The 12,246-nt window shown below is 45.3% G+C and overlaps 2 protein-coding genes across 2 annotated transcripts; both read right to left on the bottom strand.

Annotated features, from left to right (window-relative positions):
- Window positions 1-486: 486 nt before the first annotated feature.
- LOC119385103 (RNA-binding protein 33-like) lies at window positions 487-1,935 on the bottom strand. The gene is made up of 2 exons (XM_037652642.2): window positions 1,787-1,935; window positions 487-1,073 (listed from the first exon to the last, which is right to left on the bottom strand). Exons 1-2 carry the CDS (start codon window positions 1,822-1,824, stop codon window positions 797-799), a joined length of 315 nt encoding a protein of 104 aa, XP_037508570.1. The 5' UTR covers window positions 1,825-1,935; the 3' UTR covers window positions 487-796.
- A 4,542-nt stretch (window positions 1,936-6,477) lies between these two features.
- LOC125757876 (uncharacterized) lies at window positions 6,478-12,065 on the bottom strand. The gene is made up of 3 exons (XM_049414141.1): window positions 12,059-12,065; window positions 7,391-7,566; window positions 6,478-6,735 (listed from the first exon to the last, which is right to left on the bottom strand). Exons 1-3 carry the CDS (start codon window positions 12,063-12,065, stop codon window positions 6,478-6,480), a joined length of 441 nt encoding a protein of 146 aa, XP_049270098.1.
- Window positions 12,066-12,246: the final 181 nt, after the last annotated feature.

Below are 12,246 nucleotides of genomic sequence, written 5' to 3'. Positions count from 1 at the left end.
CTTGGTGCAGGGGTTGGTGCAGGGGCTGGAGCTTGTGGCTCTGCGCTGTGACCAAAGGCTAACGTTTGGCCCATATTCACACTTGCCAAGTGAAACGGTGCACTGCCGGCAGACAATGTAGACCGAGGTGGACAGCTGATGTTTATTGACATCGCACACGTGGACTGGAAAGAAAGAGAGGAAAATATTTTACAACTCAGTACTAAAAGAACTAAACTATGAAGAGCTCTTCAGTTAAACTGCAAGACAGATAGCTAAGCCTGACGAGTATTCCAAGGTTTGTCGAGAACTACAGGACAGAAGTGTTGCAAGATAAAACATCACAGGTATTAAGCTTGCATTCAACTTTGGTTCAAAGAGTGTGTGACCATGCTGCATTGAGAAAAATAAAAAGTTACCAATATTCTCTGGTTCCCTCTTTCTGTTCCTGTGTCAACAGCAGCATTGGACAGGGCCTGTTCTTCTGGAGCAGAGGTTAATGCTGCTGCTGTTTCTCGGGCTATGGGCAGAGGTGCACAACCAGCCTGGCAGGAAGCAGCCGCTTTACTTGCAGTAGTGAAAGCAGTGGTGAGAAGAGATGGAGGCACAGCCTGTGAGAAACCATCCCCCCCTCCCCATGCGGGCACGGCACTGGTGGTACCTGCCGGTGCATGAAACTCAAAAGTGCGAGGAGCATGCGATGCCATAGCTGGCACTGCTGCAGCATCAGGATGTATGGACACTGCTGGCATTGATGGTTTCTTGTACTCTGGTACAGGGGCTGGTGCGGGGGCTGGTGCGGGGGCTGGTGCAGGGGCTAGTACAAAGGCTGATGCAAAGGCTGGTGCAGGGGCTGGTGCAGGGGCTGGTGCAGGGGCTGGTGCAGGGGCTGGTGCAGGGGTTGATGCAAAGGCTGATGCAGGGGCTGGTACAGGGTCTGGTGCAGGGGCTGGTGCAGGTGCAGGGGCTGGAGCTTGTGGTTCTGCCCTGTGACCAAAGGCCAACATTTGGCCCACATCCCCAGTTGCAAAGTGAGATGGAGCACTGCTGGCAAACAAGGTAGATGGAAGCGGGTGGCTAACATCATGTGCAACCTGAGGCAAAGAAGAGAAAGACGGAAAAGAAGTTTTAAACTGTACTTTGCTTCACATGTGCATGCCACGAGTGCATACCAGCACAATCTCAAAATTAGTCTGTCTTGACGTTACGCAGACTGAAGATGTAGCAGTCAAGAATACTGCTCACTACATCACAGCAGCATGCACCCCCGATTGAAAATACCCAAAATTTCAAAAACTGTTTCAATGTGTGGTTCTGTTTTCAAGTTCACCTGCATTTGCAGCAGTGGCTTAATTAAATCTCCAAGCATACATTTGGTGCTACTCCATGTTTAGAGGCCAGCTACAGAACAATTCTACATCTGACTCCTATGTATAATTATGCCTAACAGGCAATTCTAATCACTTACTCTTTGTTCATGTTTATTTTTATGTTGATAGTATAATTAAAACAAGCCTTGCATCTATACAGGACGTCACTCAGTTGTGTAGAATAGTATCAAACAAGAACAGCTCCATGGCAAGGTGTTTGGCTATGAAAACACATTTCAAATTGATATGTTTTTTTGTAGCTGAAGGCTATTTCTAAGAATTAGGTGCACAACAACTGCACCCTATATTCCAAAAGTCTACAAAACCAAACCTTCTTCCCCACTTCCATGCCAAAATAATTAAACGAGAGCACTTTTTCAACGAATTCCCACCACCTCGAATTATATGGCCAAAGTAGCACAAGTGAGTGTTCTCACCTGTCCCGGCAAGCCAGGAAAGCTTTGAATTGGCACATTTGTTATGGCTGTGGTGCCGCGTGATGAAAAGAATGGCTGCGATGGAAAATGGTACGCCAGGGGCTGACCCCACTGTGGAAAAGCCAGTGGATAGCCAAAGTAAGGCATGGGGTAGCTTCCATATGCAGGGTGTTGCATGCGAGGGACAGAGAGTGGTGTTGAAGCACGGCGCGGGCCTCTTGCAGTTAGTGGTGTTGGTCTGTCAGAAGCTGGTGCCTCACGGTGAGAGTAGTCACGAACTGAGCCACGGCCACTGGATGGCTCAGAGCCTTCATTCTGGCGCTGCGAGCAGGATGTAGCGTCTGCTGCTGGCACAGTCCTTGCAGCCACCTCATCAACTTTTTTCTGTGAAAAGAAACCAGTGAAGCGTGTGTACTGTTCACATGATACCTTAATAAAGGGTAACAAAGGCTGAAGAATCGTGAGAAAATGGAGTTCTTTTCTATGAACTGCATTCATTGTTGCCTTACTGCTTATAGTCTAGTTCAGTGTTTCTCAAAAGGGGGTCCGCGGACCCTAAAAGGTCCCCGAAGCCATTCTTGGGGGTCCGCAAAACCCATCCTTTAAAAACATAAAATGCGTTTTTTGGAGGCACACTACGTCCCGTGACAGGGGCCCCTTCCGATTTTTGATACGCTCCACCGCATAACAATGCTGCATTGCGGCGGAGCTGACTTACGTTTCTCCTTCTTCATGAGATGGCTAGTTTTTGTTGCAGTTTTCTGTGACATAAGCACACCAGCGTGCTTTTTATAGGCTTGCTAATTTGAAGAGCAAACATAGCTAGAAACAGGTTTAATATGGTTGCAGACCGCACAACATATTGGCAAGCTGTTGAGATCGAATTGACGAGGCACCATTCTTTGCAAGAGAAAACCTATTTCACGCTGCATGTTCTGTTCATTTAAGATCCCCTCCCCTTTCTCTCACTGCAAGGGTTCCCCCATCACTTCCGCCGGTCCGCAAGCGGTCCTTGAAACAGCCATGGCTGAGAACCACTGGTCTAGTTATTCAGTACTTAATAGCAACTAAATCATCACATACAGTCAAACCTCGTTAATACGTACCCACTTTAAACGTACTAACGGTTAAGACGTAGATGCGACGAATCCCTGACCGAGTCCCATAGAGCCCAATGCATTCGCTGACCGCTTTAGCCGTAGTGGTTCACCCTATGCCTACCGGTTAGTGCGTACCCTGCGTACCGCGATAACTTTTTGTGCCATAAAATTTTACTGCGCCGTTCAACTTCCCGACGCCAGAATGTGCCGCCAAAGGTCTTCCGCCTTTTTGAGAAGTGCGCAGATCAGTCGATCCCCGATTCCGACTCCCGCGCGATTGCGGCGACGCCTTTGCAGGTAAGCATCGGGAAAGAATGAAGGCGAGGTGGCGGCCACCGACGAACGCGCCGACATGACTTATCGCCAACAGCCTTATCACAATAAGTATCTTCAGCTATCTGCTCGGGCACACATGCGGCGCAGCGCTACTTTTTAAGCCTACTGCACATTTTTATTAGGCGACAACCTGAACGCGCTGGGCCGCCGATCGCTGCCGCTTTGTTGTGCGCGGCCGTCTTCAAGGCTGAAGTTGAATTAATGGCACAAGTGCTTGGGCAGGGATGAAGAACTTCAGCCATGTACCAACTAGCCCGACAGCAAACGTTACTAAGCCGTCATCAGGCGTGCACCGCTTTGTAGAAGCGAAAGCAGATTGCTGTTGTGTAGTTAGCGTTGCGGGTCGCGGGCGCCGAGAAACCTCGCTGCATTGACGCTAGCACACTAAACGCACGTGTACAATACAGCAAGCCTAGCGCGGTTGTAACCATACTGCACGCTTTTATTAGGCGACCACCCAACACGCCTCCGTCCGCTGCCAGGATCGCTAGAGCATCGCGGAGTGCGCATCGCTTGCATGAAGCTCGTCATCGCTGCGTTAACCGAACAAGTTACTCGCCTCATCTGTGCACGATCTGGAGCGAAGTAGGTACGAACAACATCCCCACGATAAATGCACGCGTGCGGCACAGCAAGCGGCCCGGTAGTGACGGCGTGAGCCGAGTAGGCGATGCGCTGCACGCAACTAGCTGGGAGACGATCGGCTCCACGCGGCCGTACCGCGTTTCACTGGAACTGTGTCAGTTTTCGTTTAGTAGCAGATCACGGTTAGACGCACGCACATATACCGCGGAAAGCAGACACTGTCCGTTCTGCCGCTACATCGGTCACTGCGTTGACCGCGTATCCTGGACCCTGCAATAGTTTCGAAATGCTCTTCGGCGTCGCCACTACGCGCTATCGGGCGGTCGTGCCAGTGTGCTAGGATCTTTTCTCCACTTTGGCAAAAAGAAAGGAAAGGCTTTGCGGTGGGTACTTTAGGCAATATTTGCTGTAGCACTCTATTTATTTGCTGGCGGCGATGGCGTACGCTAGGAGATGAAAATTTGTACTTGGTGTTTAATGCGTACTATCGTTTAGTGCGTAGTTATGCCACGTTCCCGGCAGTTACGTATTAACGAGGTTTCACTGTATTTATTTAGGATTACCCACAGGCATGTGAACAGGGGAGACAGGAGGGGGTAGCCACCCCCTTCCAATTCCTTGTCCTTGCACTGCATGTTGACCTTAAGGGCCTCAGTGGTGGTGGGCCGGGGCTGAGAAGGCACTTGGCACCACCTAATGGATATTAACTACGCAATGAGTTCTTTTAGTACTCCAGCAGTGGAAAAGGCACTAAAAGATTGCACAATTTCATGTAATCGCTACTTCTGCACATTTGATCAGCCTTTGCCATTTTGGGCTCGTTTTTGTTGTGAATTCCCATTGATAAATATAGCTTTTCGAAAAATATTGGTTGATAAACAGCGTTTCCAAGAAATGTTCCCATTTGTACTATGTTCTCATTCTCTGATTAACCCCAATTTTGATATGGGCGCACTGGTGTCTCTTATACCCGGTTGTCTATTACATCAGTGCCTCTTATACAGGGGTTCAACTGTATATATCCAGCCCGCCAAGGTTTAGTTTTATTGCATTTTACAGCACTGAAATGGCATGTGAGGCACATTGAATGTGGTGAATATGCATAACAATACAAAATATAAAAGATGTTGTGCTGTGTTAAGAGACCAAGCACACGCCCACTGAAGTTCTTTTTACAATGCAGGAGTCTAAAACGTGACAGTGTTTTGCTTTATGCAAGTTCATTAGATGTACTACCATATTATTCAAGCATTTCTGTATCCTCTCATATTCAGAAGCTTAACTGGCAATCGAAGGGTTCACAGCAATTGGTTTTAGCATCTAATGCTTGCGGGATATAAGCTCGAATCTAGTAGTGCTAGGCGCGACGCACTCATGGATCTCAGAGCATGCCAGTGCGAGCTGCACAGCGCATGAATTTTTATTTTGCAACCTTGTAATGCATAAAATCTGGCAAAGTGATGCACGAGATGTCAAATCCTGTTGGGAGCTTTAGGTTTCCATACTGAAGCATGAACTTTTGGTTTGTCAGCACAATTTTTGACGTATCAAATGAAATGTGCTTAATGGGACTGGCAACCAATTTTTATGGAACATGTTTTCTTCAGTGCAATGAAATGCTTACCAGTTGGAGAGACTCCTATCATGGTATGGTAATGCGAAAAACGCCGTGAAACGCTTTTTACTCAGAATTTCTTTATCTGCAACACCGATGAAGTTGTACTTGCATACATGCTGCAATATGACAGCGATTATGCCCCACATGGCCCCACAGCTTGACACAGGTTTTTGTTTACACTAGTGTAAACTCCTTTTACCCTATGATAAGCATGGAATAAAGTGGGTATGCCTGATAAAAGCATACTCTATTTCTAAGCACAAATTATGGCCTGCCTAAACAACAGCAGACTACATACAGCAATGCAAATGGCTCCTTCACGTAGCACCTAGGCTTCTCCATGGACGAACCAGTTTTCGTGACTTTCAAACGCAATTTAAAGATAGAAATTCTTTTAAAGTTGTGAGAAGAATGCTAAACTCTGTCACTATAATCGACGGTCTTTCCAATTTCATCTAGATTTCATCACACATTCAGGCCAGTTGTCAGCCCCTTTAAGAAAACAGTTGCAGTTGTTTTCGATCTGTAATAAATAGCAACAGCACGTTTTTTTTGTTTTTTTAAGGTGCGGAGCACTTTTGGGGCACGGACTGTCGTATGCTGTCATATGCTGTCACATATGCTGTCGTAGCTTGGCATAACACAGGCAAAAAAACGAATAGCATAGCCATCTGTAGCATATTGAGTGCGCGCTCACGCCAAGGAGAAGTCTTCTTCCTTTTGTGAGCGCCTTGATGATGATAAGTGCGGAAAGACAAACCCGCACATCACACAGTGCACTTTTGATCACATATCTGAGCCCAATCAGGTTCGAGCTTTATCTATCGTGATTAGCAAGCTATAGAAAACAGCTGAACACAGTCAAGAAAGCCAATACCAACTGGATTTGATCGCAATCAAAAGTGCCTGTGTGACACGTGTACAAGACTCACAGATGCGTTAACAGCAAAAAATATCTTGAACTGCACTATACTTTACAAAAAACATTTTGAGGAGAGAAGTAAGGACAACTTTCTCCATTCCAGTACTGGATTGATTGCGAATTACAAGATTCAAAAATAGAAGCCAACCATGATGTGCTCCACAACAGTCTTTTGTTGCTTGACTTCAGCCAGGATAGTCCTGTGAGTGTCAAGTTGATCTTTGAGCATGCTTTGACTGGCTTCCTTCATCTGGTGAAGCCAGCTCACTGCCAGCTCCTGGTGCAGTGATACAGAGCGCAGCTGCAGCTCCAAAATTTGTCTGGCAAAGGCATGTGCTTCCACAGTGGCATCTACATTTTGTTGATGTGGCAGTGCCTCAGGGGTTGCCTGCAGTGGATGGGCAAGATAAATTACTAAATTGGTTGAGCAATGGCCACTTTGCTGCATGAATCTACAGTTCACATAAATCTAAGAATGGCCTATTGGTAACAACACAAAGCTGACTGTAGTTCACTGCAGCTATAAAAGCAGGTTCAACCTAAACTTCCTGCCTCATTCTAAGGTGCAAAGCCCTGAAACATATCTAAGGTGCAAAGCCCTGAAACTTACTTCACTGGGTAGCATTGGTCATGGGCATCAAGGAGTTCACAACAAAGGATGATCAGATTGTACAAGCAGTTTTACAGCACTCAAAAGGTGCTTTTGTTCAGGCCATTTTTACTACCAACATATTTTTAGGCTTCTACAGCAGAGCGCGAAGGTGTGTAATAGGTGTAACTTCTTTTTTTTTTCAGTACTGAGATTTCAATCAACTTCTGCATTTTATGTGCAGCCGTGACACATCAGGCAAGACAGCCAGTTCAGAAAAACATGATCAACACCGGGCAAACAAGAAAAGTTGGCAATTTGGCCCAATTGGCATAGCTGTACTGCCCTCCTGCATCAAGCATTGGACAATTGTAAAGCAATCAGTCTTGTGGCTATGGCGCATCTTACTTTTTCTGACATAGTGCTCATTACTCATTGTCCCCAAGATGCATACCTCTGAAGTAGGGAACTTCTTTGGTGGTGTGCATCTTGGATAGAAGCTTTTGTCTGGCTTGGGGGTGCTGCTCCGAGGCCAACCTGGAGAACTAATGTTAGGGTGAGCCGACCGAGGTGGGAAATCATCCTGTCCGCCGCTTGATAGTTCACCATCGCTGTCGTCAGAGCAGCCATCTGCAGAATTACACATAATCATCATTATTGTCAGCCTATTTATGCCCACAGTCATTACATAATTCAAGGTGAAAAACCAACGAAAGACACAATGTAAGCAAGAAGATGATAGGACAAGACTCATACAAACGAGCAAATTTAAACACCATTTTAGTTTCATCCTCATTCCATTGCTTCCTTACTTGTGTGTGTGTTGTGTTCAGAGCTGTAAGTTCACCTTCAATCGAGATAGTTAACATCACAGATTGTGGCATGCCTGGCAGAACAGTATAGCACAATATCGTTAATCATTATCACTGTGCTATCACCACAGTCACACCAGCTCACTGGTCAACTCTCTGATGTTTGTGAGGATGTACTGAGCGCATTATTCTAAAAATCTATCCAAACTACCCAATATATCTACCAATGCAATTATTTGGTGGTGCCTTATATGTGTTGGAAAAAAATATATATATAATACAGTCGACGTCAGATTTCCCGGACGCCCGAAATTCCGGACATGCCTGATTTCCCGGACTCATCTGTGGCACCATCAAGTTCCCCGTAGAGTCAATGTATTAAAAAGTCCGAAGTTCCGGACGCTTATAGCTTTCCCGGACTTTTTACTGTTAACCGCCGACCCAAAGTCACCACCGACGCCGCTATTTTGGTTGTTTTCATATCCTTGAACCCGCCATACTCGCATCGCAGGTGTGGCCAGCAGCACCGCCGCACCGCACCGTGGCTGCCGTAACCTCGAAACCGCACGTGTCAATCTGTTGCCAGTCGTAGCTTAGCCAAGCCAAACCTCACTGTGTTCGTTCACGTGTTGTTTTGTCAGCTGTGCCAGCTCTGCGGTCGTGTCTGCGGTTGATCGTTTGCTGCTGCGCGCTACCTTCAGGTCGATTCCACGAAAGATCGAAAAAGGGTGTATATTTGATGTTTCCGATTTTCCTGATAATTTTGTATGTTGTGCACATATGCTTGCACAGCACGAAATCGCAGTTCGTTTTCAAATAAAAATTTTTTTTCAACACAGCAAAATTCGACAAGTGTCGCCGGTTGACGACGACCATTTTACGAAGAATGCGTTTTCGTAACTTCGGAACCATGCTGGCAGCTACTCAAGCTATATATTACAAATATCTTTCTTTTTGGCGGAAGTAGAAGTAAAGAGGAAATAGCTCTTATCATTTCATGGAATTCTGAGTAAAGTATGTATTTTTAAAAATTCACGAAAAACGCTGCGTTTTTGAAAATCAGTCAAATTTGGGACGCTATGGCTACTTCTGTGAACATCTTAGCTTGTTCATATTTGCAGTATGAATAGGCCTTTATGTGAATAATGAACCTCTGCATTTGTATTTCTCTAATAATTTTCAAAGTAGTAAATTTTCATGCTCGAAACACCAAAAAGAGAAAAGTGCTCCTCCATTCAAAAATCTATAATAAAAAAAACCCAATCTCAATTTTGTTCGAAGTCCCCCAAAATGTTCTCAAAGGACTGCAGAATGATATTATGAGAAAACATGTTGCATCATTTTTATTAGAACAAAAGCAGAAAATGTCAAACATTGTGTTTCCAGAGCGTGGTGGCCACTGCGTAAGTGACATCTCTAGTAACAAGAAAATACAGTAACACGTCATTTTTCTTCTCTGAGCTTCGCTAAACAGCAGTAATGATCTATTGTTGGAAAGTGGGAACTGTTTTGTAAAGAAAGAAAAGATCGTTCCAATTAAATGCATTTGCGACACCACTTACATTCCTCGTCGACGGGCAGCACGGACATTTTCATTCCTCTGGATAATTTTTTTAGTAAATGCGCTTATATAAAAGTAACGAAGCTAAACGCGAAATATGTGTAGCTGAGTCGATCATGCATTGTAAGAATGTGAGAAATCGCAAATGGCGGCAGTGGTGAACGGCGAGTACCGCAGTGCAACCTAAGCACAGCAGCCACACATTGTTTGCCAGGCTTCGTCGCTATGCACGAGAAAAAGCTGGGGTGTCGATTGCGTTGGTTACACGATACATTTTTCACCGCTCGTCGCTCTCCCGCCCGGTCTCTGGATCCACACCGTGCGGATCGTGTGGCCCGCGCTACAAGCACTCGTGTAAACGGAGTAGCATGCGTTAGGCGGACAGGTGCAAAGGGCGGCGCGATGGACGCCCGCCTGAGCAGACGACAGCAACGAGTACGGCTGTGCCAGTCAGCCAAACACCACCTGAGATAGAAGTTAAGCATCCAAATTGTGCTTCACTTTGATGCGATCACTATCCTACGCTCTGAAGGTGGCTATGGGTAGGCGTTATAGCCATGGCAGAGATTTTGTACGGACTGCCTCATGGTGCACAAAAAGAAAATTCCGCTGCAGCAGAATTTTCGTTACGTAGAAGATATCGGATCGAGACTCTTTTGCGGAGGGTCATGAAGCAGGATGCGCGCTCAATTCAAGAGGGAAACTAGATCTGCCAGCACTCCTTCAAGAGAAAGAAGGATATGCAAAACAAAGCAGATGCAATGCAAACAAAACGTGTTTTGTCCGTGGCCAAAACTGCTGCCACCAATCTTCACGTAATCGATTCTTTTTAAACTCTGCATTGATCACATAAGGTTTGACAACGTACACATTTGGGCCAACAAAAACCACACCTCTTGGCGACCGCTCTCCAGAAATTCATTTCCATTCATGAAGAGACCTTGGCTTTTATACCAATCTCTCAATTCTGGCACAGCACATCATCAAAAGAGACGCATGGAGGGAACGCGTTCATTAGCACTCAAGATATGAATTATACTCAACTGAAATAGATGAAAGAAAAGGAGGCTACAACTGAAAGTGCATACTGTGGACTGAGGGATGTCTAACACTGGCGTGAAGTCGCAAACCACGCGAATGCATTTAATTGGAACGGTCTTTTTCTTTACAAAACAGTTCCCAATTTCCGACCATAGATCATTACTCTTGTTTAGCGAAGCTCAGAAAAGAAAAAAGACGTGTTACTGTATTTTCTTGTTACTAGAGATGTCCTTTGCGCAGTAGCCACTACGCTCTGGAAACACAATGTTTGACTTTTTCTGCTTTTGTTGTAATGAAAATGATGCAACATGTTTTTTCATAATATCATTTTTCAGTCCTTTGAGAACATTTTCGGGGACTTTGAACAAAATTGAGATTGGGTTTTTTTTATTATAGATTTTTGAATGGAGGAGCACTTTTCTCTTTTTGGTGTTTCGAGCATAAAAATTTACTACTTTGGAAATTATTCGAGAAATACAAATGCAGAGGTTCATTATTCACATAAAGGCCTATTCATACTGCAAATATGAACAAGCTAAGATGTTCACAGAAGTAGCCATAGCGTCCCAAATTTGACTGATTTTCAAAAACGCAGCGTTTTTCGTGAATTTTTAAAAATACATAATTTACTCAGAATTATATGAAATGATAAGAGCTATTTCCTCTTTACTTCTACTTCCGCCAAAAAGAAAGATATTTGTAATATATAGCTTCAGTGGCTGCCAGCATGATTGCGAATTTACGAAAACGCACTCTTCGTAAAATGGTCGTCGTCAACCGGCGACACTTGTCGAATTTTCCTGTGTTGAAAAAAATTTTTATTTGAAAACGAACTGCGATTTCGTGCTGTGCAGTCATATGTGCACAACATACAAAATTATCAGGAAAATCGGAAACATCAAATATACAGCCTTTTTTGATCTTTCGTGGAATCGACCTTCAGTGATCACGTTTCCTGACCTTCAGCATCCACCGAGTTCCTAGCTGTTTCGTACTGCGCTTTTCGCCGAGCGGATTCGCCGTTTACAGCAATGGCACCGACTGCTCCTTCGTCTTCGTCCACGCCTTCGAAGCGCACAAAGCCACCTCGTAGGCTCACGATGACGAACTGCCATCCGCAGACGTTGCCTTCGATGATCTGCACGCTGGCGGCATGTCGATTCCAGCCGAGATAACCCTTGAGGGCTTCGCTGATGCTGACAAAGACCTCGAGCTATGTGCGGAGTTGACCGATGACGAAATCATTCGTCAAGTTACGGAGGATTCCGATGACTCGGACACCGAGAACGAAGAGCCAGCTCCTACACAGCCAACGAGCTCAGAGTTGACGTGAGCACTGATGACACTGTCATTGGTGTACAGCGGCAACATGACGTTGACTGAAATTGAGGCAGACATAATCGCGGGCAAGCGGACCGTGCAAAAGAAAATAAGCGACTTCTTTGCGCCCAAGTGCTGACCTATGAGGTAGTGCCGGCCACGTCATATTTTTTTTTATAAACGGCTCTTTTCAGAGCCACCTAAACGATGCATTGGCTGAATTGCAATGGGAATTTTGTACTCCGGCTGTGACCCTCTCCATCAGTGAAAATACCTACCAAAAATGTGCGTTTTCACATGCATTCGTTTTTCCGGACTGCCCGATTTTCCGGACATTTTCGCGGTCCCTTGAGGGTCCGGGAAATCGGACGTCAGCTGTAGTACTTACATTCCATGGGCAAACTTAGGTACAAGAGCAGTACTAATAAACATGGCAGCCATAATAATAAGCTCTATCAATGGCTAAGCTGAATGCTGTGAATGATGCCCGTTATGTTTGGTCATCACACCATACATTAAAAAATAACAGGCTGTTATTGCAAAAGTTCCCGAAGTAGCTGCAAGAATTGCAACTAA

The sequence above is a fragment of the Rhipicephalus sanguineus genome, chromosome 3, assembly GCF_013339695.2.
Source record: "Rhipicephalus sanguineus isolate Rsan-2018 chromosome 3, BIME_Rsan_1.4, whole genome shotgun sequence".
In the NCBI taxonomy this organism is placed as follows: domain Eukaryota; kingdom Metazoa; phylum Arthropoda; class Arachnida; order Ixodida; family Ixodidae; genus Rhipicephalus; species Rhipicephalus sanguineus.
The sequence above is the reverse complement of the archived record's forward strand: the minus strand, read 5'-3'. Positions and strand labels throughout refer to the sequence as shown.

Coding starts and splice junctions, on each gene's coding strand:
- LOC125757876 (XM_049414141.1), bottom strand. Junction 6,736..7,390: donor AGAAGTTCCCTACTTCAGAG/GTATGCATCTTG, acceptor CATCCACTGCAG/GCAACCCCTGAGGCACTGCC.
- LOC119385103 (XM_037652642.2), bottom strand. CDS start 1,824: ATGTGCCAATTCAAAGCTTTCCTGGCTTGCCGGGACAG. Junction 1,074..1,786: donor TTCCTGGCTTGCCGGGACAG/GTGAGAACACTC, acceptor TCTTTGCCTCAG/GTTGCACATGATGTTAGCCA.